At 41.3% G+C, this 25,336-nt stretch overlaps 1 protein-coding gene across 6 annotated transcripts in view; it reads right to left on the reverse strand.

Moving 5' to 3' along the window:
* The window catches only part of gab2 (GRB2-associated binding protein 2), a 354,556-nt gene that overhangs the window by 120,482 nt on the left and 208,738 nt on the right, over positions 1 to 25,336 (reverse strand). For all 6 annotated transcript variants that reach the window (XM_078545684.1, XM_078545682.1, XM_078545681.1 and 3 more), the window contains one exon: positions 11,697 to 11,997. In XM_078545684.1, coding sequence (XP_078401810.1) covers positions 11,697 to 11,997 — 301 coding nt within the window. The remainder of the gene's footprint in view (positions 1 to 11,696; positions 11,998 to 25,336) is intronic.

Here is a 25,336-nt window from a genome sequence, read left to right on the forward strand (position 1 = left end):
GGTGGTGCCTGATGTTGAAAGGAAGCTGTTGATGGAGGTACCCCACTCCTCTTCCTGCCTGAGGCCTGAGCATGGTCATTTTTCAGGTTTCCCCCCTGCCCCTGAACTCCTCCCGCCAGCCTGAAAATTGAGGCCGAGTGGGAAACAGCCCTTAAGTATTCATTAACTGGCCACTTAAGGGCCTCAACTGGGGCAAGAGCTGGGTGCCGGCCTACCCAGAAGGAGAAAACAGTTCGGACCAGTACTCATATTTCACAGTTTTTACTGTTTTTTTTGTTCTGGGTAGGCTTCGCCTGTCCCACCATAAAATGGCGGAGAGGTTAGGGAGGATGAGAGCCCAGTGGGAAAAATTCTATGGCCACCCCTGCCAGTAAACCCACTGGCAGGGGAATGTAGAATACTGCCCTAGGAGAAGTACGCGTCATCCGTGGCTAACTAAAGAAGTTAAAGATAGCATCAAATTGAAAGGAAAAAAAGCATACATCACTGCAAATATTAATGGTAGGTCAGAAGGTTGGACAGACTTTAGAAATCAACAAAAAATGACAGAAAAATGAGGGAGAAATTAGAGAGAAAGTGAGCTAGAAATAGAAAAACAGATAGTAAGAGTTTCTATAAATATTTAAAAAGAAAAAGAGCAACTAAAATGAGTGTTGGTCCTTTAGACAATGAGACTGGAGAATTAGTATTGGGAAAAAAGGAAATGGAAGAAGCTTTGAACAGGTATTTTGCATCTTTCTTCACTGTAGAAGGCACAAAAAAATCCCAAGAATACTTGAAAATCAAGAGGTAAAAGGGAGGGTAGAATTTAAAACAATCACAATCCCCAGGGAAATGACATTAGGAAAACTATTAAAACTAAAGGCTGACAAGTTCCCTGGACTTGATGGCTTTCAACCTCGGGTCTTAAAAGTAGTGGCTGTTGAGATAATAGATGCGTTGATTGTGATCTTCCAAAGGTCCCAAGATTCTGGAAAGGTCCCAGCGGATTGGATCTTTAAAATTGTGGAGTATGGGGGGTCTACATTTGGATTAAAATCAGGTAACTAGACATGGGTCTGAATTTCTTGGATGCCAGGGTCTCCCTTCCTGCCATCCAAAGAGTCGGCAGGGAACACATCCCCGTCGACTCCAAGTGCCATGCTGCCATTTCACACTCAAATGAAATTGGCTGCTGGCGGGATTTCCACCCCTCACTTGGGAGGAAACCCCACCTTAGAGAGCTGCTGGCCAATCTAATTGGCCCCCAGCTCCCCAGTCCCTGCAGCGACAAGAGCTGCAGTGGACTGAAGAGGGAGTGCACCAACATGCTTGAGCCTAAGTCCCGGGAGCAGAAGGCAAGGTAAGTTTATGGGGCCCCAGGGCAGAGAGGGTAGGAAAGGCCATGGCGGGGTGTGCACAAGGAGCGACTGGGGTGTTGCAGGAGAGGCCAGGGATGGAGGGAGGGAGGGAGGGAGGTCCAGTGGCTACTAGACCTAAGTGAGGGGGGGGGGTCACACACAGTCAGAAAGGGGCTTTTGATGAAGCCCCCCTCATCCCCTTTCCACCCGAGATCTAAGTCCGTTCTTTTTCAGTCCTCCCCACACCATGTAAGCCCTCTCACTAGCCTAAAAATTAAGGCAATAAGTGGCCAATTAAGGACCTCAATTGGAACAAGAGCAGGCTTCGTGTCTGAGGCCTGCCCAACCCAGCATAAAATTGCTTCAAGGTTGGGGTGGGTGCGAACCTAAAGGGAATCCCGTTCGTTCAATTTCATGCTCACCTCCATGACCTAAAAACCAGCTTGTGAGGGGCATGAAATTCAGGCTATAGGCTGGAACTGAACATACTGTGCAATTCATTTCTTCGTTGCCTGATTTGGACTTGCCTCATTAAGAATAACTACTTTTTATAACATCATGACTTGCACTGCTCAAATCAATTCCAAAATTTATTAGCCAATGTCAGTTTCTTAGGAGCGCACAACATTTCATGTATTGTAAAATCACATTTATATATGTACATAGATTCACAAAATTCTCTCTTTCAAAGTGTTCTTGTTCATCACGGAATTCTTTAACTCACACAAAGCAGAGACCAATATTACGGCAGGATAGTTTTCACAGGTCACAATATCACAACACTGTAATCAGCCAAGTGGAACAGTCATAGCTACTAATTATAATGCTCACTCTTAATGATTTTAACACAAAAATGTAATCAATCATTGGATGACTAGGAATCCTTCCATGCATTTCATTTATTCCACAAGCCTACCTTCTGAAAGTACTAGGCAGTTAGTGCAGGAGTCGCCTGCATCCATCTCCCTCTCCAACAGATTTTCCGTTTTGGATTCTGCTAGGGGATGCAGCAAGAGCCAGGTTGGTGGCACCACGAGTGGCTTAGATGTGGGGGAGTGAAGAGTGGGATAGCAATAGCGATAGGGGATTCTATTGTAAGGGGAACAGATAGATATTTCTGTGGCCGCAAACGTGACACCAGGATGACTGGATGGTATGTTGCCTCCCTGGTGCCAGGATCAAGGATGTCACTGAGTGGCTGCAGGACATTCTGAAGGGGGAGGATGAACTGCCAGAGGTTGTGGTCCATATCAGTATTAACAACATAGGTAAAAAGAGGGATGAGATCCTGAAAGCAGAATATAGGGAGCTAAGAAATAAATTCAAAAGCAAGACCTCAAAGGTAGTAATCTCAGGTTCACTTCCAGTGCCACGTGCTAGCGAGATCAGGGATAGAAGAATAGACCAGATGAATTCGTGGCTGGAGAGATGCTGCAGGAGGGGGGGATTTAGATTCCTGAGGCATTGGGACTGATTCTGGGGAAGATGGGACCTGTATAAGCTGGACGGCTTGCACCCCAGCAGGACTGGGACCAATATCCTCACAGGGGTATTCTCTAGTACTGTGAGGGTTGGTTCAAACTAGAGTGGCAGGGGAATGGGAACCTGAGCAAGGAGACACAAGAAAGGGAAACAAAATTAGGAATGAAAGACAGAAAAGTAGAAAGCAAAAGTGGAAGGAGAGGAAACAAGAGTTAGCAGCAAACAGGGCCACAGTACAAAGAAAATTTGTAAAAATATTAAAAAGACATGTCTAAAGGCACTGTCTGACAGCATCTGTGGAGAGAAAGATAAAGTTAATGTTTCGAGTCCGTATGACTCTTCTTCAGAGCTCTGAGTCATACGGACTCGAAACGTTAACTCTGTCTTTCTCTCCACAGATGCTGTCAGGCTTGCTGAGTTTTTCCAGCATTTTTTGTCATTTCCAGTATCCGCAGTATTTTGCCTTTATCTAAAGGCATTGTATTTGAATGCACTGAGCATTTGCAATAAGGTAGACGAATTAACAGTGCAAATGATTGTAAACGAGTGCGATATGATTGCGATTACGGTGACATAGCTGCAGGGTAACCAAGGCTGGGAACTGAATATCCAAGTGTACTCGATATTTAGGGCGGACAGGCAAAAAGGAAATGGAGGTGGCGTGGCATTGTTAGTTAAGGATGAAATCAGTGCAATAGTGAGAGAGGATGTTGGCTCAGAAAATCTAGATATACAATCAGTCTGGGTGGAGCTAAGAAGCAAAAAGGGGCAGAAAACATTAGTGGAAGTGGTCTATAGACCTCCAAACAGTAGTGCTAAGGTAGGGGATGGCATTAAACAGGAAATTAGAGATGCATGTAACAAGGGTGCTACAGTAATCATGGGTGACTTTAATCTACATATAGACTGGGAAATCAAATTAGCAATAATACTATGGCAGATGGAATTCCTTTAGTGTGTATGAGATGGTTTTTTTAGACCAGTATGTTGAGGAACCATCTAGGGAACAGGCTATCCTAGGTTTGGTATTGTGCAATGAGAAGGGTTTAATTAACAATCTTGTTGTGTGGGGTCCTTTAGGGAACAGTGACCATAACATGATAGAATTCTTCATTAGGACGTAAAGTGAAGTAGCCCGATCTGAAACTAGGTTCCTAAATCTTACCAATATGAAGGTATGAGACGTGAGTTGGCTAAGATAGCTTGGAGAACTTCATTAAAGGCATTAAAGCCATCCATAAAGGTGGATGGACAATGACTAATACTTAAAGTATGAATGTATGCATTGCAACAGTTATACATTCCTTCTGGCACAAAAACACAACAGGCCCAACAATGGCTAACAAAAGAAATTAAGGATAATATTATATCAAAAGAGGAGTCAAATAAAGTTGCTGGAAAAAGTCGCAAGCCTGAGGATTGGGAGCAGATTAGAATTCAGCAAAGGAGGGCCAAGAGATTGATTAAGAGGGAAAAATAGAGTATGAGTGTAAACTTGCAAGGAACATAAAAGCGGACTGTAAAAGCTTCTATAAGTATGTAAAAAGAAATTGATTAGTGAAGACAAATGTAGGTCCCTTACAGTCTGAAACGGAGAATTTATAATAGAGAACAAGGAAATGCCACAGCAATTAAAGACCTACTTTAGTTATGTCTTCACGGAGGAAGACACAAGTGACTTCCCAGAAATACTAGGGAACCAAAGGTCTAGTGAGGAGGAGGAATTGAAGAAAATTATTACTAAAACAATGGTGCTGGAGAAACTAACGGGACTGAGCCAATAAATCCCCAGGGCCCAATTATCTATATCCCAGGGTACTAAAGGAAGTGGCCATGGAAATAGTGGATGCAGTATTGTCATCTTCCAAAATTCTGTAGAATCTTGGAACAGTCCAGGCAGATTGGAGGGTGGAAATTGTAACCCCACTATTTAAAAAAGGGAGGGAGAAAACAATGAATTGCAGACTGGTTAGCCTAACATCAGTAGTATGGAAAATGCTAGAGTCTGTTATAAAGGATGTGATAACAGGACACTTAGAACATATCAGTGGGATTAGACAAAGTCAACATGGATTTATGGAAGGGAAATCATGTTTGACAAACCTACTGGGGTTTTTTTGAGGACGTAACTAGCAGATAGATAAGGGAGAACCAGTGGATGTGGTGTATTTGGATTTTCAGAAAGCCTTTGATAAAGCCCCACATAAGAGGTTAGTGTGTAAAATTAAAGCACATGGGATTGGGGGTAATATATTGGCATGGATTTAGAATTGGTTAGCAGACAAGAAACAGAGAGTAAGAATAAATGGGTCTTTTTCGGAGTGCCAGGCTGATGGGGTACCACAGGGTTCAGTGCTTGGGCCCCAGCTATTCACAATATATATCAATGATTTGGATGAGAGAACCAAATATAATATTTCCAAGTTTGCTGACGACATGAAACTTGGTGGGAATGTGAGTGATGAGGTGGGTGTTAAGAGGCTTCAAGGTGATTTAGACCAGTTGAGTGTGTGGGCAGATGCAGTATAGCATGGATAAGCGTGAAGTTATTCACTTTGGTAGGAAAAACTAGAATGACTGAGTATTATTTAAATGGCAATAGATTGGGAAATGTTGATGTACAAAGGGACCTTGGGTGTCCTTGTACACCAATCACTGAAAGCAAGCATGCAGGTGCAGCAAGCAGTTAAGGAGGCAAATGGTATGCCGGCCTTCAATGAGAGAGGATTTGAGTACAGGAGCAAGGATGTCTTACTGCAGCTGCACAGGGTCTTGGTGAGGCCACACCTGGAGTAGTGCAGCTTTGGTCTCCTTACCTAGGAAAGGATATACTTGCCATTGAGGGAATGCAGGGAAGGTTCACCAGACTGATTTCTGGGATGGCAGTATTGTCATATGAGATATCGGGCCAACTAGGCATGTATTCACTGGAGTTTAGAAGAATGAGAGGGGGTCTCATTGAAACATATAAAATTCTGACAGGGATAGACAGACTGGATGCAGGGATGATATTTTCTCTGGCTGAGGGGTCTAAACAAGGGGTCACAGTCTCAGGATATGGGGCAGATCTTTTAGGACTGAGATGAGGAGAAACTTCTTCACTCAGAGGGTGGTGAACTTATTGAATTCTTGACTACAGAAGGCTGTGGAGGCCAAGTCACTGAATATATTTAAGAAGGAAATAGATAGATTTTGGGACTCTAAAGGCATCAAGGGGTATGGGGAGAGAGCGGGAGTGTGGCGTTGAGATAGAGGATCAGCCATGATCATATTGAACAGCAAAGCAGGCTCGAAGGGTTGAATGACCTACTCATGCTCCTATTTTCAATGTTTCTATATTTCTATAGTGGGCACATTATTTTGCTCATGGAATAAATATGATACATGGAGTAGTTTATAGCTGAGGAAGATATATTTTGTGGTGACTTTTATCTGATTTATTGTTTTTCCATTCAGTATTGCCAAATTCTCCAGTTGCTAGGAGATGAGCTGGTGTCAGGTACAGCCAATTAAACAGGGCTTGATAAATAATGGATTTTGAACCAAACCTGGACTTTAAGTACTCTACACTCCCAAAGATTTCATCAACATATGATGCAGGAATAAACATTTGATATGCATAATTTTCATTTTTTTCATTTTTAAAATTTATATTTACTTTTCATAGATTGCTCCTAATGTGTGTGCAATATTTAAGGAAGTGAATAAAGAAATTCCAAACACAGGTATACAATTTATCGCCCCAAAATTGAATGGAACATAAATAGGAGCTGGACTAGGTCATTTGACCCTTTGAGTTTGTTCTGCCATTCACTAACACCATGGCTGATCATTGAATTTAAATCCATCTTCTTGCACTATCTCCATTATCTCTTCATTCCTTTAGTACCCAGGTTTATCCAACTCTATCTTGAGTACACTCAATGACTGAGCATCCACAACTCTCTGAGGTACAGAATTCTAATGATTCACAACCTTTTCAGTGAAGGTATTTCTCCTTATGTCAATCCTAACTACCTGACTCTTTATTCTGAGATTGACCCTGTGTTCTAGATTACCCAGCATTTTCTCAGCATCTATCCCATCAAGCCCCTTAAGAATTTTATGTTTCCATTAGATTACCTCTCATTCTTCTAAACCCACAGAATATAGGCCTAGTCTACACAATCTCTCATCACAGGGCAATCCCTTCATCCCAGGAACCAGTCTACTGAACTTTTATGCACTCCCTCTGGGGCAAGTATGTCCTTCCTTAGGTAGCAAGGCCAAAAATGTACATAGTACTCCAGGTGTGACTTCACCAATGCCCTGTACAATTATAACAAGACTTGTTTATTCTTCTACTCTCGTCTAATCTCTTGGAAACAAAAGCCACCATATCATTTACCTTCCTACTTACTTGTTGTGCCTGCATGTGAACTTTCTGTGATTCATGTACAAGGACACCCAGATCTCTCTGTCACCATTCATAAAACATATGCTGCTTTTTAAATTTCACTACAAAGTGGATAATTCCACACTTCGGCACATTATATTCCATCTACCATGCGCTGGCCAATTCACCCAACATCTGCAGCCTCTTTGCATCCTCCTCACCGCTTACTTTCCCACCTAACTTTATATAGTCCGAATAACTGGATATGTTAGTCAGTCCCCTCTTCAAAGTCATTGATATATATTGTAAATAGGAAGCCCAACTAATCTTTCTAGTGGTAGCCCTGCTAACTCAAACTGTTCTATTTATTCCTACTGTTTTCTGTCCATTAACCAACCCTCAATCCATGCTAGTATATTACTACAATCCCATGAGTTCTAATAATATATACGACTGCAGTCCTTGGGCTACATTGTTGATTGAGGAGTAAAAATAACTGGCTTATTAATGTTTACTGCAGAATTTATATTCCAGCACTGCGTCAAGAAACGTCATCAATCCATTTAATAAATAGATATATATTTATTGAATATACATTGACTACTCCAATCTCCTGCTGGCCAACCTCCCATCTTTCTCCCTCCATAAACTAGAGCTCATCCAAATTGGCGCTGTCTATATTCTAACTCGTACCAAGTCCCATTTACCTTCCTGCTCACTGATCGACATTGGCTCCTGGTTCAGCAATGCTTTGAATTTCAGTTCTCATCCTTGTGTTCCAACCCTTCCACAGCCTAGCTGCTCCCTATCTCTGTAATTTCCTCCAGACCCACTAAACTCCAAGAACTCTGCATTCCTCCATTTCTAGCCTTTTGTGCATCCCTGATTAGCTTTCACCCCATTTATGGTCAGCAGCCGTGCTTTTAGCTGCCTAGGACCAAACTTCTAAAATCCCCTCCCTAACCCTCTCCACCTGTCCACTTCTCTCTCCTCCTTAAAACCTAACTCTATGATCAAGCTTTTTGTCATCTTTCCCTATATCTGCTTATGTGAACTGGTGTCAAGTTTTATTTGGTAATGAGCCTGTGAAGTGCTCTGTGATATTATACTTCATTAAAGGTGGTACATAATGGAAATTGACTTGAAACATTAACTCTATTTTTTGCTCCACAGATGCTGCCAGACCTGCTGAGTTTTCTGTTTTTATTTTGAATTTCCAGCATCCACCGTATTTTGCTTTTATACAAATGCAAGTCATTGTTATTATTTGTATAATTGGGTAGTTTCTACAGCAATGGAAAAACATGTAAGTATCTGCATTTCTAATGTCTCCATTCAGCTAGCTTTTGTCAGTACTGTCAGTACTTTCTCCAATGGCTAAGGATGATTCTCTTATGCCAGCAGCTGAAAAACAACTTGATGGCTTGGGGGGGATGGTGGGCATGAGGACTTCAGTTGGGAACCAAAAATCATTGCTCTGAATATAAAATTGCTCATGGTATTTTTGTAATCAGAGATATACAAACATACGACAAGGAGCAGGAGTAGGCCATTCAGCCCCTGATGCCTGCTCCGCCATTTAATAAGATCGTGACTGATCTGATAGTAACCAGAAAACTGCATCCCCAAATAACCTATTACCCCCTTGCTTACCAAGAATTTATCCACCTCTGCCTTAAAAATATTCAAATACTCTGCTTCCACCACCTTTTCAGGAAGAGAGTTCCAAAAACTCACGATCCTCTGAGTGAAAAAAATTCTCCTCATCTTTGTTTTAAATGGATGATCCCTTATTTTTAAGCAGTGACCCCTAGTTCTAGATTCTCCCACAACAGGAAACATCCTCTCCAATCCACCATGTCAAAGTCCCTCAGGATCTTATATGTTTCAATCAAGTTGCCTCTTACTCTTCTTAACTCCAGTGGATAGAAGCCTAGTCTGTCCAACATTTCCTCATAAGACACCCCCCTATTCCAGGTATTAGTCTGGTGAATCTTCTCTGAACTGCTTCCAATACATTTACATCCTTCCTTAATTAAGGTGACCAATACTGTGCACAGTACTCCAGATGTGGTCTCACTAGTGCTCTGTACAACTGAAGCACAACCTCCCTACTTTTGTATTCAATTCCCCTCGCAATAAATGATAACATTTTATTAGCTTTCCTAATTAATTGTTGTACTAGCATACTAGCCTTTTGTGATTCATGCACAAGGACACCCAGATCCCTCTGCACCTCAGAGTTCTGCAATCTCTTGTCATTCAGATAATATGCTTCTCTTCTATTCTTTCTGCCAAAATGGACAATTTCACATTTTCCCACATTATACTCCATTTGCCAGATCTTTGCCCACTCACTTAACCTATCTGTATCTTTTTGCAGCCTCATTACGTCCTCTTCACAACTTACTTTTCTATCTATCTTTGTGTCATCAGCAAATTTTGCAACCATCCCATCCATCCCTTAATCCAAATCATTTATATAAATTGTAAACAGTTGAGGTCCCAGCAATGATCCCTGTGGCACACCACTTGTTACATCTTGCCAACTCTCTGCTTCCTGTTAGCCAGCCAATCTTCTATCCATGCCAATATGTTACTCCCTATACCATGAGCTTTTATTTTCCACAATAACCTTTGATGTGGCACTTTATCAAATGCCTTCTGGAAATCTAGATACATCGACTGGTTCCCCTTTATCCACAGCACATGTTACTTCCTCAAAGAACTCTAATAAGTTGGTTAAACATAATTTGCCTTTCTCAAAACCATGTTGACTCTGCTGATGACCTTGAGCTTAACTAAGTGCCCTGCTATAGTTTCTTTAATAATAGCTTCTAACATTTTCCCTACGACAGATGTTAAGCTAAATGGCCTGTAGTTTCCCGCTTTCTGTCTCCCTCCCTTTTTGAAAAATGAAGTTGCATTTGCTATCTTCCAATCTAATGGGACCTTCTCCGAATCTAGGGCGTTTTGGAAAATTAAAACCAATGCACCAACTACCTCACTAGACACTTCTTTTAAGACCCTAGGATGAAGTCCATCAGGACCCGGGCTCGTCAGCCCACAGCTCCAACAGTTTACTCAGTACGGCTTCTCTGGTGACTGTGATTTTCCTGAGTTCCTCCCTCCCTTCTATTTCCTGTTTATAGCTGCTTCTGGGATGTTACTTGTATCCTCTATAGAGAAAACTAATGCAAAATACCTATTCAATTCACCTGCCATCTCCTTGTTTTCCATTATCACTTCTCCAGGCTCACTTTGTTAACTCTTTTCTTTTTTAAATATTTATAAAAACTCACTGTCGGTTTTTATATTTCTGGCTAGCTTTCTCCCATACTCTAAGTTTTTCCCACCTGATCAGTCTTTCAGTGACTCTTTGCTGTTCCTTATATTCTGTCCAATCTTTTGACCTGCCACATGTCTTTGCACAATTATGTCCTTTATCTTTAAGTTTGATACTATCTTTAACTTTTTTCGTTAACCACGGATGGTGTGTCCGTCCCTTAGACATTTTCTGACAGCATTGCCTATAGAGGCACCAGTGTAAACCAATTAGATTAGCAGTGGTTATCAATTCCATTGCATTAAACCAGCAACACAAATGCATCATAAGAGGGCTAAATGTTGAATTGCAACATTTCTATTATTAGTTAACTTATTGTCCCTAATGCATTTGTCCAGTGGAGGTCACTGATGAAGTTCAAAAAAGATTGGGTGAATTTTTTCTTCACGAAAGTGAAGGAAGTCAATGCTTGGAATCAAAAACCCCAACCAATTGTTTCACCTCATATAATCGTTAGTCACATCAGGGTCAGGTAAAGTGCAATTGGCAGCAGAACAAAAGTCCTTGTACTTTATTAATAGCATGCTTTAGCTTCGAGCTCAGAAAATTAAAGAGGTTATTTTTGGTTCTACTTTAAGACTTCTGAGCCAGTCAATGCTCGTTTAAAATTGTTCTCCCATACTCCCTTTAAACTGGGTGAGGGGTCTGGATTCATAGCCACATCCCAGAGGTGAACAAGCTGTGTGTTAACCCAATATGTCACCCAGTTCCCTACTCATGAAAAGAAAACTGAAAATGTTGCCCCATTGGCATCTGATAAGAGAAAATACATTTGAGGTTTCAACCCAAAATGCTGTCTTCTTCTCAAGCCTGCAATGTGTTTCCACTGTGTTCTGTTTTAGATTTTCAGTTGGCATAGTTGTTCTGTTCATAACATTTGCTAAATCCTCCTTGTGCATTTTAAGTGAAATGGAAATCCTCTCAGAATTAACCTTACTTTGTAATTAACTATTACGATAATTGTCCAGGACCTATTGGAAACATAATTGTACTCTCATAAAAATAAATAATTTTGCTGTTCTGGTGCATTTGTTGCTACCTGACGTGTTAAAACCAAGAAGCAAAAACGTAACTGCCAAATGGGAAACAGAGGCAATGCTATACAGCTAGAAAGTGCTACATTGAAAGATTTTAATATTGTGTATTTTGTTACCTGCATTCTCATCAGATTGATTGAATCCACAGATCTGGCAGATCGATCGGACCCACTTGTTCATTTCTTCCTCAGTCTCTGCCACCAGATAAAATGTACGGTCAATTGTCTTGATGTCAAACACAAAGCTGTCTTGAAATTCTTTCTTTTTGAATGTTAGTCCTGCATCAACTTGTTCACAGAAATGAAGATCAATCACACGGATTGGTTTTTTGGAATGATCATTCTTGTAGTACTCCAGAACATCAGGGTCTCCACTCATCCGTCCACTACGCAGAATGAACCAACGCTTCTTCCAGGTCTAAGAAATGAATTTGATACAGGAACCGTTAAGGAGGTACACATTGCAATATGATTTCTATTCATTTCCATCATCGGCTTCTTTAATCTAGTTAGGTTTCTCATTACACATTGTTCAAAACATTCCAAGGCGTTTTCAGCTCTTTTTATATTATGGCAATGTGTATTTGAAACCAGATTAAAACTGCTTAACTGATGTGCAAAACATAAGATGGAACTCTGATCCATAATGTCATGTGATGGGAGATCAGAGGTTTGATTTTCCACTGAGCCATATTCTATAAATTAGGTACCAAGTAAAGTGGTGGCACCTTTCTATTGGGGAACTGAAAATTGGAAGGGATGATCTTGTCATTATGTGGTCCTGTACCTTCTGGTGACCAACCAGAACGGGGTAGGTATTGGTTCAGAAACTGGCCACTACATAGGCACATGTTTGAGAAAGGATTTGTTCAAGGAACAAAAGCAAAGGATATACATGGCATGGGGAGATTGTATTAAAAGAAAGAGTTGTGGTGAATGGTTGTTCTTCAGACAGGAGGAACGTATATAGTGTGGTTCTCCAGAAGTCAGTATTAGGACCACTGCTTTTCTTGACCCATATTAATAACCTTGACTTGGGTCTGCAGGGCACAGTTTCAAAATTTGTGGATGACACAAAACTTGGAAGAATTGTGAACTGAGAGGAGGATAATGATAGACTTCAGCAAGACAGACAGACTGATGGAATGGGCGGACACATGTCAAATTAAATTTAATACACAGAAGCGCGAAATGATACATTTTGGTAGGAATGGCGAGGAGGGGTAACATAAAATAAAGGGTACAATTCTAAAGGGGATGCACAAGCAGAAGGGCCTGGGGGATACACAAGCACAATTCATTGAAGGAGGCAGGGCAGCTTGAGAAAATGGTTAATAAGACGTACGGGACCCTGGGTTTTATAAATAGTCAGAGTATAAAAGCAAGAAAGTTCTGATGAATCTTTCTCAAACACTGATTCAGCCCCCTTTGGAGTTTTTGTGGTAGGAAGGATGGGAATGCATTAGAGAGGGTACAAAAAAAGTTACGAGAATGATGAAGAACCTCGGCTATGTAGACAAATTGATGAAGCTGGAAGTGTTCTTGGAGAAGGTTGAGAGGACATTTGATATATGTGTTCAAAATGATGAGGGGTTTAACAGAGTAGATAGGGAGAGACTGCAGTCATTAGCAGAAAGGTTGAGAACCAGAGGACACCAATTAGGGTGAATGGCACGAGAAACTAAGGTGACACAAGGAAAAACTTTTTTACGTGGCGAGTGTTTAGGATCTGAAATGCATTGCCTGAGAGTGAGGTGGAAGCAGATTCAATCATGACCATTGGCAAAAATATTTTCACATTTCTAGAACAAAATAAAAAGTATCATCTTCTCTGGAGATTATACTGTCCAAATATTGAAGACATTCACAAAGTCTTAAAAGTGCCCACATTTACCCTTAAAGTGTGTTTGATTCATTATATAATGTGGACATGATTAGAGGTAGCATATTCATATTTAATGAACCTACTTTAGCACTGTAGAAGTTTACAGAACCAAAATCCTATTGTTGCCGTGCCAGCTTTTTGTTTGGCCAAGTCAAAACGAATGCTATTCCTCTGCTTTTTCCCTGTTGTCCTGTATCTTCCTTTGTTTCAAATATTTATCTGTTTATCTCTTTAAAAAAAAACACTAGTCTGACCCTCAACTACTTTCATGTGGCAAGGTATTCCATATTTTAATAACGTTTCCAATCCTTTGCATAAAGACATTTCTCCCAACCTTTCTCCGCACTACCTTGGTGACAATTATGAATTGATGAACTCATAACTAACTCACTCCCAGGTGCCCATAAATGGACAATGTGGCAGCTTTGGCAAGGTGAAGTTATGCATAACTTCCCATGAAAACATCATTAGTATGAGCCCAAATGTAAAATCTCCCATTAATCACGCAGTGTAATCGATATGTGACTGGAGCAGGGCATTTTCCAGTGGGATTGGCAGGAAATGAGCAATCAACTAAGTGATCAATTCTCCTGGTCTTACTTGTTATCTCCAATTGGCTATTTTGATCTGCCCTTGGTACATAAGACCTTTGACCGATAACCAATTGTGTTGTAAGGTCCCATCTCAGACCACGTTGTATGTTGATTGCGACTGGCTAAGGAATGATTGTGGAGACATGGATTTGTCTGAAAAATAACTAGTTTATTGAATGAATGTAATTATATATAGATCTACAGACTACAGGTATTACTGAGTCTAAGCCATGAGCTCTCTCCTCCTCAACTCTTAGTTATCTGTCTGTCTCTTACATCATCATGTGGGCGGTACTGTTTCTCCAGTCCCATACATTAATCCTCTCAACCCTGAACACACTCTAATATTATATATCCCTCCCTAGTCTTTGTCCAAATATATTTTATTTACTGCCCCATCTCCCCCATGTCTCTGACTTCATAGATTCAAGCGGTCTGGAGGTTTCACGACTTTCCCAGAGCTGTTCTCATCACACTTGGAAGATCGGTAGTCTCCCTTTGACTTGGTTGGTCTTTCTTAAGAGTTGCAGTATCTGGTGCATTGTCAGTTTGTCTCTCCACATCTGGTTTTTCCAAATAATGGATGGTTCTCTTACCTGGATCTAGATGTATCCTCTTTTTCCTCTCCTTACTGGTATACCTCTCGATCTGATGTTTCTCTCTCATGATTGGATTTTGTGAGTGCATCCCTCTCTTTGTATTTCCTATGTTCCCTAACCTTGTCTGTTGAGTTGACCCAGGTTCCTTTTGACATTTTGATCCGTCTTTCTTTATTTTTAGAGTGATACCTCCTTCTAGCCTCTTGTTCATGAACTGTTAGGTAGTCCTGGACGACTGCCTCTGGAAATAATTGTTTATGCAGGACAGGAAGCTGTGAGGAAGGCATTTAATCAACACCTTGCCTTCCCTCAAATTCCAGTAAGCCTGGTGTAGCCATAAGGTCAGTGTCTTCCAATGTGGAAGAAGTGGACATTGTCAGGTTCAGTTCTGTCTCCAGTTCTGGACTTGTTTGACAGCTTGCATCCTGCACTACTGCTTTTGCTGGATGCACTTTTATCCACCATTGGATTAATGTGATTTTGTACCAGTGTATTGTATCGCCCGAGTTTCATCTTCCACTTGCTCAGCAACTCAGAGTAATGAAGGATCCTGGTCATACTCAGGTGCTCGTTGTTTCAATTGGTTCATCACCTCTTTGGTAATGACAAATTTACTCTCTGTCTCCTGGACATCTTCCTCGAAAAGGGCTGGACTATTGACCCCTGTGAAGAGTGTCAAAAAATCAGCACTGAAATCCCAATCTTCAACGCATTTGGACAGTTTGAGAAGCTCAGGTTTGGTATGAACAATGACTGTCTGTTGATTGACATCCTCTGTTGTCTTCCTGAGGTTGAGGTCTACAAAGGTGTTTCAGCTCAGAAGAGAAATCTCCTGATTGTGAATAACATATAACGTTTCCAGTACCTGTTTGTTCTCATATTGGAGCGATGTTTGCAACATGCCTATGACTTGCAGCTTTTTCCCTCTTGGACCATATGACTGGGCTTCCTTTTTCCTCAGCCTATGCGTTATTAGCCATGTTTTGTTGTAGGACAAGACTTGCTCCTGTGTCCAATTTAAAATTAGTGGTATGACCATTGACAAAAATATCAGCATTCGAGAATATGTATCTGGGGTCTTTGATCTCACCTAGGAAACACTGTTGTTCCTTTTGTTGTTGGGATTCCTCAATTTCCTTAATGCCTTGTGTGCAAAGATTCTTTGTTATCCTTTTGTGTATCTAGAGTTTTTAGTTCTGCACATCTTTCCAAAGTGTCCAACCCTCTTACAATGAAAGTATTCGGCATTGGAGCTTTTTGGTGCCAGAGCACTGGTATGGTTTAATGGGTCTTTTCTTGAACTTTTATTCCTTATGGTGTCTCCTTCCCGAGAGTGTCTTAGAAATTCTTTTGTTTAATAAGCTGTACCATCATTGGGGGTTTTCTGAGCCATGGTTTGTCTTCTCCTCTGAGTATAGTTCTATTTTGATTATGGACCTCTGTTTGTCTCACCAACTGTATTGCCTTCTCCAAAGTCTTCTTTGGATTGCAGTAGGTCAGATAGGGTGCCATCGGTAACCCCAACTACAATGTCTCATATCAACTCAGTTTTAAGATTACCATATTTGCAGCCGGTTGATATAGGTTATTAATAAAGGCATCCACTGGCTCACTAGTTTCTGGACACTTTTGTTAAATTTGGCTTTTTCCAATATCTTTGCTACTCCATAAATTAAACTAACTATCAAAGACTTTTAAGACTTCTTTAAATTTGTCTGATGTTTCATTAATGCTTTGTCTTGCTATATCATCAGCAATTGCCCCAATATAGTACAAAAAGGCATTGACTTGTTCAGCCTCAGACTTATTGTCCAATCTGGATGCGATTCTGAATCTTAAAATCTCTCCCTCCAGAATGCCCAATTGTGTGTTTGATCTGATGCTTCCAAATGCCCAAATTGGTCTGGAAAGGTGGATTTGGAATACATAGCTGTTTTAAGCTTTCAGGAGGTTTACCTTGATTTTTTAAACTTTGGTTGCAGTATTGGAGTTTTCCTACGCTGATCAGCCTTTCATTGATACCCTCTGCGGTCACCTACCCTTTTTTGGCAATTGTTCCTAAACTTCCCAGTTTTAAAACTAATCGCTGGAAGTTACTATTAAGCTCTGTTCACTATTTTTAATCCGCTGGAGAATTGTGTTTAAGGAGCTGAATTTTATTCATAAATTGCTGCCTTGCAGTTGCCACGTGTAGTGGTGCTGACCTCGGACCCAGACTGCAGGGAGTCTGGAAACCTGCGCTCACTAGAAAAGGACTTTGCCCTGTGCTGCCTGCTTATTGTGCTATTAATTTGAAGATTTTGAGCCCTTCCTCGATCATTACTAGGTTCTTTGGCTCTGCTGCTGGATCGGGATTTTTCACAGACCACCATGTGTTATGGTATAACCCTTAGTGAGCTAAACAGTTGATTTTTTTCTGCCTCCATGTCTTCTCTGGAGCTCTTTTGGATATTTTCAACTGTCTCACCGAAGTCTTCAATTTTTGGCACCTTTATCCAGGTCAGACTTGCAAACTTTTTTTAAAAAAAAGTTGATTTTCAAAGATTTCAGGGTCCTTCATAGCTGCCACCATATTGTATGTTGGTTGTGACTGGCTAAGGAATGATTGAAGAGTCACAGATATTTCTGAACAATAACTGGTTTATTGAATGAATATAACTATATATGGATATACAGACTACAGGTATTGCTCAGTCTAAGCCATAAGCTTTCTTCTTGACTTTTAGTCATGTGTCTCCTCTTAAATTATCTTGCGGGCGGTACTATTTCTATAGTCCCACACATTAACTCTTTCAACTCTAAACACCCTAATAGTACAAACTGAAGCCACTGGGGTATGTTCTGTGTAGCTGTAATTGACTAAATTCAGTTTAAATTAGTCGAAATTCAAAGTAATTGCAGTAGCAGCAGGAGAAATGAACTTGGGCCAGGCTTCACTTAACTTCTGTTCACGGAAGGTAAGGTGATTAATGCAGGATTTACATGACCATTGGTGTCTGTGCACCAAGTCTTGGGTGCAATGTGGTGAACGCCCCCGATGGGTGTAATTGATGGAAACTTGCCTTTCTGACATGGGGATGTGGACTGCTTCGGACAAATGGGCTTTGGTGCACAAGTTTGTGGATACTCAGATGTAAAGTAGCTATGGGCGCAACTCAGTTCTGTTTAAAATTCCAAAACCACTAGTTCATGAGATTTGTCGCTCGCTGGTTATGGGAACTACATTGAAATGACGTGGAGATTGACAAAGCCCCAAATTTACTCTACTTTAATTGTATTTCCTGCAGATTAGACAGAGGTCATAAAAATCTCAGGCTTGCCTGTGTAACATACCTTTACTACCTCTACTTCAGAGGTGATTGAGGGAGAAATGGGCCGGCTGCATAATAGCCTACAAAGAATATCTGGATCAGAGATTCCTCATTCTTATAGTACAGAGGCTAACTACAAGAAAGCTTTCATGTTGTAGGGTGCTTCCATTCCAGGAGATACCTAACAAATCAAAAAGTCTCTCTATCAGTCAAATGACAAATGCTATGTTTGCAATGGGCAATGCCTTCACCACTTGTTTTGTGGAACGTGGTCATCAAATGGACAGGCCAAGTTGCTTTTGCAGAGTGGAAGGGGGATGCACTAAATGTCTCTTCTAAGCTGCGTGATTGCACAAAAGTTCTTGTACAGGCCTCACGCAAGTCAGCCCCTTTAAGCAGTTCTGCAAAAATATTAAAGGGGCCACCACTTAAACAAATTGTACGTGCCACCCAAAAAGAATTCAGATCGTATATTGGTTTATCCAGTTCAGAATATTACATATGGCACCCATTAGGGATTTTTCTAAGGCCACTAGGGGTTCTTAAGAATGGAAAGAGTTTGAACAGAATTATTATTCAAGTGGTATCTGACCATAGAGACATAATTTTGCATGGCTGTGAACAATATGTAATGTATTTGCAGGGTGACAGTCCATAGTGCTCACAACATTTGAAGGTGAAGTAAACTCAGTGGATGTATTTTAGTAGAGCAGGGCTAGCTTCTGCATTTATGGCTGTTGATCCAACCGAAATGTCCCCCATCAAATGAGTCCCATGGCTCAGATACCACCACCTCCACCTTCCAGAAAAAGCACACCAGACTAAGGCACAATTGACAGTGAGTACACCACAAAGGCCCTTTATTGGTTATAAAGCTCTTTGGGACCTCCTGAGATTGTGAAAGGCACTATTTAAATCAAAGGCCTTTTGAAAGGGGCAATTACTGTGTACAATGCTTCAAACAGTATCACCCAGAGAGTGCAGAAGCACCCAGCTTAGGCTCATGGTTGATGGGAAAGACAAGATATATGTGTAAAAGTAATAAGCACATTTACCTTATTTGATAGCAGCAAACTTAACCTGTTATCAGAGACCTGTGTAACAGCACTGACTTAAATCAGTGACCTTCCTTCGTGCAAATGACACCTGTGCTTTTCCTGGGAAGTGGCCTTCAGCCCCTAAAAGGAACATCCTTGTTTGGTGCACTTCCTGCAGTAGTACCTCCAATTCTTCAGCAATAAATGGAACAGTGTTGCCCACATGCCTCCATTATTGCACTGAAAATATCCTTGTGCAAGACTAAAGTGCATACTCATGCATTCCAAGCTCCCCCCAGGAGCACAAAATTTCCGACTAATGTCTTTAAAATGTGGATCTACTTTGGGACAGTAGAGAATGGTGAATTTACACTTACATGTCTCCTTTAACATTTACATGCATTCAATGCTGGACTGATTACTGAAAAATGCCTATTTGATTTTGGTGACATCATAGAATTTAAAACAATTGAATAAATCAAATATGACATATTTGCACCTTAGATTCTCAGTTGGTTTCAGAAGAATTCCAGTTGCCCATGTATGAATTTCATGAGATTCTAAGAGTCCTAAATTCCCATCTCCAAAAACTACAGGTGCTCACAGGGCTCATGGACAATTGGGAAGATTATAGCTCCTTGTTAATGTATTTGTGAAATTCCACAGAGATTTATCAATGGTACATATATGCAGGCAGAAAGCAATGAGAGAGACGACATTACAAGTATAATGCCATAAAAGCATTTTGTTCTGTCATACTCAAATAACCATTGAATGTGACAAGACTGTTTTAAAGCCATTTATCATGGCAGGCATAGAAAACATTTTCCACTTTACTGGCAGACATATTCCTGCATTAAATACTACGCAGCACAGTGCAGGTATTGTTGAGGATCCCTTTTAATTACACTGGTAAAGTATATCAGTTCCAATTTCATGTGAGCAACTATCTTAGAGGTATTTGCTCATTTGGAACGTAAATTCTGACATCAATGAGATGGACCAAATGGCCTGTTTTATTTTAACTTCTACATGTGTCATTCACTTGTACGATATTATTGTGACAGACTGGAGATAAACCATATAAAATCTCTGGATCTTGCTCCACCACAAGTAGGGTCAGAAAACAACAACTATCATAGCTCAGTGCTAGCACTCTTGTCTGAGTCAGTAGGTTGTGGGTTCAAATCCCACTCCAGAGACTTGAGCATAAAGTCTAGGCTGGCAGTGATGTATTGAGGGAGCGCTGTAATATCATAAGACCATAAGACATAGGAGCAGAAATTAGGCCAATCGGGCAATCGAGTCTGCTCCGCCATTCAATCATGGCTGATAAATTTCTCAACCCCATTCTCCTGCCTTCTCCCCGTAACCTTTGATCCCCTTACCAATCAAGAACCTATCTATCTCGGTCTTAAATACACTCAATGACCTGGCCTCCACAGCCTTCTGTGGCAATGAATTCTATAGATTCACCATTCTCTGGCTAAAGAAGTTTCTCCTCATCTCTGTTCTAAAAGGTCTTCCCTTTACTCTGAGGCTGTACCCTCGGGTCCTAGTCTCTCCTACTAATGGAAACATCTTCCCCACGTCCACTCTATCCAGGCCTTTCAGTATTCTGTAAGTTTCAATCAGATCCCCCCTCATCATTCTAAACTCCATCGAGTATAGACCCAAAGTCCTCAAACGTTCCTCATATGTTAAGCCTTTCATTCCTGGGATCATTCTCGTGAACCTCCTCTGGACCCTCTCCAAAGCCGGCACATCCTTCCTGAGATACGGGGCCCAAAATTGCTCACAATATTCTAAATGTGGTCTGACCAGAGCCTTATAAAGCCTCAGCAGCACATCCCTGCTTTTATATTCTAGTCCTCTCGAAATAAATGCCAACATTGCATTTGCCTTCCTAACTACCGACTCAACCTGCAAGTTAACCTTAAGAGAATCCTGGACTAGGACTCCCAAGTCCCTTTGCACTCCAGATTTCTGAATTTTCTCCCCATTTAGAAAATAGTCCATGCCTCTATTCTTCCTACCAAAGTGCATGACCTCACACTTGCCCACGTTGTATTCCATCTGCCACTTCTTTGCCCATTCTCCTAACCTGTCCAAATCCTTCTGCAGCCTCCCTGCCTCCTCATTACTATCTGTCCCTCCACCTATCTTTGTACCATCTGCAAAGTTAGCCAGAATGCCCTCAGTTCCTTCATCTAGATCATTAATGTATAAAGTGAAAAGTTGCGGTCCCAACAATGACTCCTGCGGAACTCCAGTGGTCACAGGTCGCCATCCTGAGAAGGACCCCCTTATCCCCACTCTCTGCCTCCTGCCAGACAGCCAATCTTCTATCCCTGCTAATACCTTGCCTCTAAAACCATGGGTTCTTATCTTACTGAGCAGCCTCCTGTGTGGCACCTTGTCAAAGGCCTTCTGGAAGTCCAAGTAGATAACATCCATTGGCTCTCCTTTGTCTAACCTACTTGTTACCTCCTCAAAGAATTCTAACAGATTTGTAAGGCATGACCTCCCCTTGATGAAACCATGCTGACATTGCCTGATTTTACCGTGCACTTCCAAGTATTCTGAAATCTCATCCTTAATAATAGACTCTAAAATCTTACCAACGACCGACGTCAGGCTAATCGGCCTGTAATTTCCCGTCTTTTGCCTCACTCCCTTCTTAAACAGGGGGGTTACATTAGCGATTTTCCAGTCCTCTGACTCCAGTGATTCCTGAAAGATCACCACTAACGCCTCCACTATCTCTTCAGCTATCTCCTTCAGAACTCTGGGGTGTAATCCATCTGGTCCAGGTGATTTATCCACCTTCAGACCTTTCAGTTTTCCTAGCACCTTCTCCTTGGTAATGGCCACTATACTCACCTCTGCCCCCCCGACTCTCTTGAACTTTGGGGATGTCACTCGTGTCTTCCACTGTGAAGACTGATGCAAAGTACCTATTCAGTTCCTCCGCCATTTCTTTGTTCTCCACTATTACTTCTCCAGCGTCATTTTCCAGCGGCCCAATGTCCACTTTTGCCTCTCTCTTACCCTTTATATATCTAAAAAAACTCTTGCGATCTTCTTTCATATTACTGGCTAGTTTACCTTCATATTTAATCTTCTCCCTCCTTATTTCTTATCAGAAATATATCAGAGGTATTGATCTCTTGGCTAACTCAAGGCCCTGTTGGTTCAGTCAGGGGAGTTTTCCACTGTGTCCTGGCCAAAATCTATCCTTCAACCAACATCACTAAAACAGAATATTTTGTCAATATTGTCTTGCTGTTTGTGGGAGTTTGCTGTGCACAAATTGGCTGCTGTATTTCCCACATTATGACAGTGACTACGCTTTCAAAAGCAATTCATTGACTGTAAAGCATTTGAGATGCCCTGAGGACACATGACTACAAGTGGGACCAAACATTGGGAATCATGATGCCTAATTGGGTCATGATTGTATAGGACAGGTTTAATGGATCATATGGTATTTTCCTGTCCTCTTCATATGTTTGTATGAGTGTGAGACCACCTACAGTGACTGCATAAGTACATAATCAGGGGAATCAGTTTATTTATATCAGAGCTGCCAACACTTAATCCTGGTGTGAGACTTTCAGTTTGTTGATTGTATCTGAAGAAGTATTCATTTTCAGGCTTTGCACTACTCGCTGGACCTCAACTGTCAGCAGTGCATATCAAATGTGCTGCACTGATCTTCCAACTATTTATCATTGATAAATAGCAAACAGCATGTACCTAGAGGGGCCTTGCTGCTGGGTGTGGCTCTCTGCTGTTTTATTGGAAATTTGTGCAAAAATTTGTGTAAAAATAGAACATGGCTAAAACAGCCAAATAGTCAGTGTCTGTCATGTACGACAAAGATCCACCAGTGGCATTAATATAGTCATCCTTTCTCTTTTTAATCAGAGACACAACCAATTCCTATTCACCACCACCCTCCTCACCACTGCCCTCCTCCACCTGGCTGAACTTGTTCTCACCTTGAACAACTGCTCTTTCAACTCCAATCACTATGGTCCACTGATTCCCACAGCTACCTTGAACTTCAATGAACTCTGCTTATTGTAAGGGCTATTTAAATCTTACAATTTCTGTCTCTTTTGCACTTGTTTGGATGATACAACCTTCCCTACTGGCAATTCCAATATGTCTTCCTTTTTTCTCAACCAAGATTCCCTCCAGCATATTCTATTTCTCACACTTCTGCTCTCACCCTTCCCCCTCCTCCCAAAACCATGAGAGGGTTTTTCTTGTCCTCACTTCCCACCACCACCATCGTTCACATTCATTTGATCATCTTCCATCATTTTCATCACCTCCAGCGTGATGCCACCACCAAACATATCTTCCTCTCAACTCCCCTTTCAGCATTCCAAAGGAACCATTCCCTCCGTGACATCCCATTCCACTCCTCAGTCACCCCCAACAGCAACCCCCCATCCCATTGAGGGGAGGCGATGGTGTAGTGGTATTGTCGCTGGACTAGTAATCCAGAGTAATGCTCTGGGGACCTGGGTTTGAATCTCACCACAGCAGATGGTGGAATTTGAATTCAATAAAAATCTGGAATTAAAAAGTCAAATGATGACCACGAAAGCATTGTTGTAAAAACACATTTACTTTGCTAATGTCCTTTAGGGAAGGAAATCTGCTCTCCTTACCTGCTCTGACCTACGTGTGACTCTAGACCCACAGCAATGTGGTTGACTTTTAAATGCCCTCTGAACAAGGGCAATTAGGAAATGGCAATAAATGCTGGCCTAGCCAGCGACGTCCACGTCCCATGAACGAATAAAAGAAAAAAATTCACTTTTCCATGCAAATGCACCACCTGCCCTTTTACATCCTCCCTTCTAACTATCAAAAACACACTTTCCAGGTGAAACAATGATTTACTTGTACAGAATTACTTTCAATATTGAATATTGTATGAAGTGGTCTCCTGTAGATTGGGAAGACGAAACGCAGACTGGGTGACCGTTTTGCCAAATACCTCTGTTCAGTCCGCAAATGTGGCCGAGAACTTTCTGTTGCTTGTCATTTTAATTCTCCGCCTTGCTCCCATTCTGACCTTCGTGTCCTTGGCTAGCTACAGTGTTCCAATGAAGCACAGCACAAGTTCAAAGAACAGCACTTCATCTTTTGACTGGGCACTTTACAGCCTTCTGGACTCTCTCACCATTGAGTTCAACAATGTTAGATTCTAACTTCTGCCCCATTTTGTTTCCCTTTTCTTTCCTGGTTTGATTTTTTCCTCTCTTTCATTTCTCTATTTTTTCCTTTTCAACAGCAGCTGTTTGAGATTCTGCCATTCACACTTCCTTTTGACGTTTTTTATTTCTTTACTTGTCCCATTGCCATTCCTTTTGGTCTTATACCTTACACCCTTTTGTCATCTAATCGCTCTTGCTCTCACCCCTATCACTCACCCCTTTTGTCCCCCATTTCACTTGCTCATAACCAATATACTTCTAACAGTTCTGAAGGTCACAGTCAATCCTGAAATGGTAACTCTTTCTCTCTCGACAGGCGTTGCCAGACCTGCTGAGTATTGTCAGTATTTTCTGTTTTTATTTTAGATTTCCAGCATCCACAGTATTTTGCTTAATATATTCAGTTTCCATAATATCTCCACGTGTTTCCTCTTCCCACCCCATTGGACTGGGGGATTTGCAGGGTCTTCTTGTGCTGGAGAGCAAAAGACAGCTTTGGGGGAATGGTGTCAATGGTGTTTGTAGAGAAAGAAGGATGGAGAAAGAGAGGGAGATATTTACTAGCACAGTCAAAACGTGGAGATTACAACTTCCATCTTTCCACATGAGGTTTTCTATCTCCTGCATAAGACGTCTGCTGGATGCAGAAACATTTACAGCCTCTTTAATGCCCATACTGATGTATGTCTGAGCCTTCACCACAGAAGACAGGGTGGCTTATTTAACTACATTTTTCTTTTCAATTTTCTCATTTCTTGGAGGGGTTGGGGGGATAACTAAACCAAGGTGTTCTAATGTAAAGGGTGTAAGTGCAAGCCATTGTATCCCCTGCAATTTAATAGGCGTGGGGAAAGAAATCATTAATTTTTGCTGCGTTTATTGCTGGCTGATCAGTCCATGAAAATATCTGCCCTGATTCCTCATGGCCTTCCAATATACATGTACAGCTTCTGCTAGTGTAGTAGACAGTATGGAGTTGATCTGGACTTGGTGAAATATTGTCAAAAAATGGGTGGTAGCGAGTCAACAGCTCATTTTACATCGCTCCCGATTTTCATCTTCGCTGACTTCAAAAGAAATAGAGGGAAATAGAGA

This window comes from Cetorhinus maximus, chromosome 7, assembly GCF_964194155.1.
Source record: "Cetorhinus maximus chromosome 7, sCetMax3.hap1.1, whole genome shotgun sequence".
Taxonomy (NCBI): domain Eukaryota; kingdom Metazoa; phylum Chordata; class Chondrichthyes; order Lamniformes; family Cetorhinidae; genus Cetorhinus; species Cetorhinus maximus.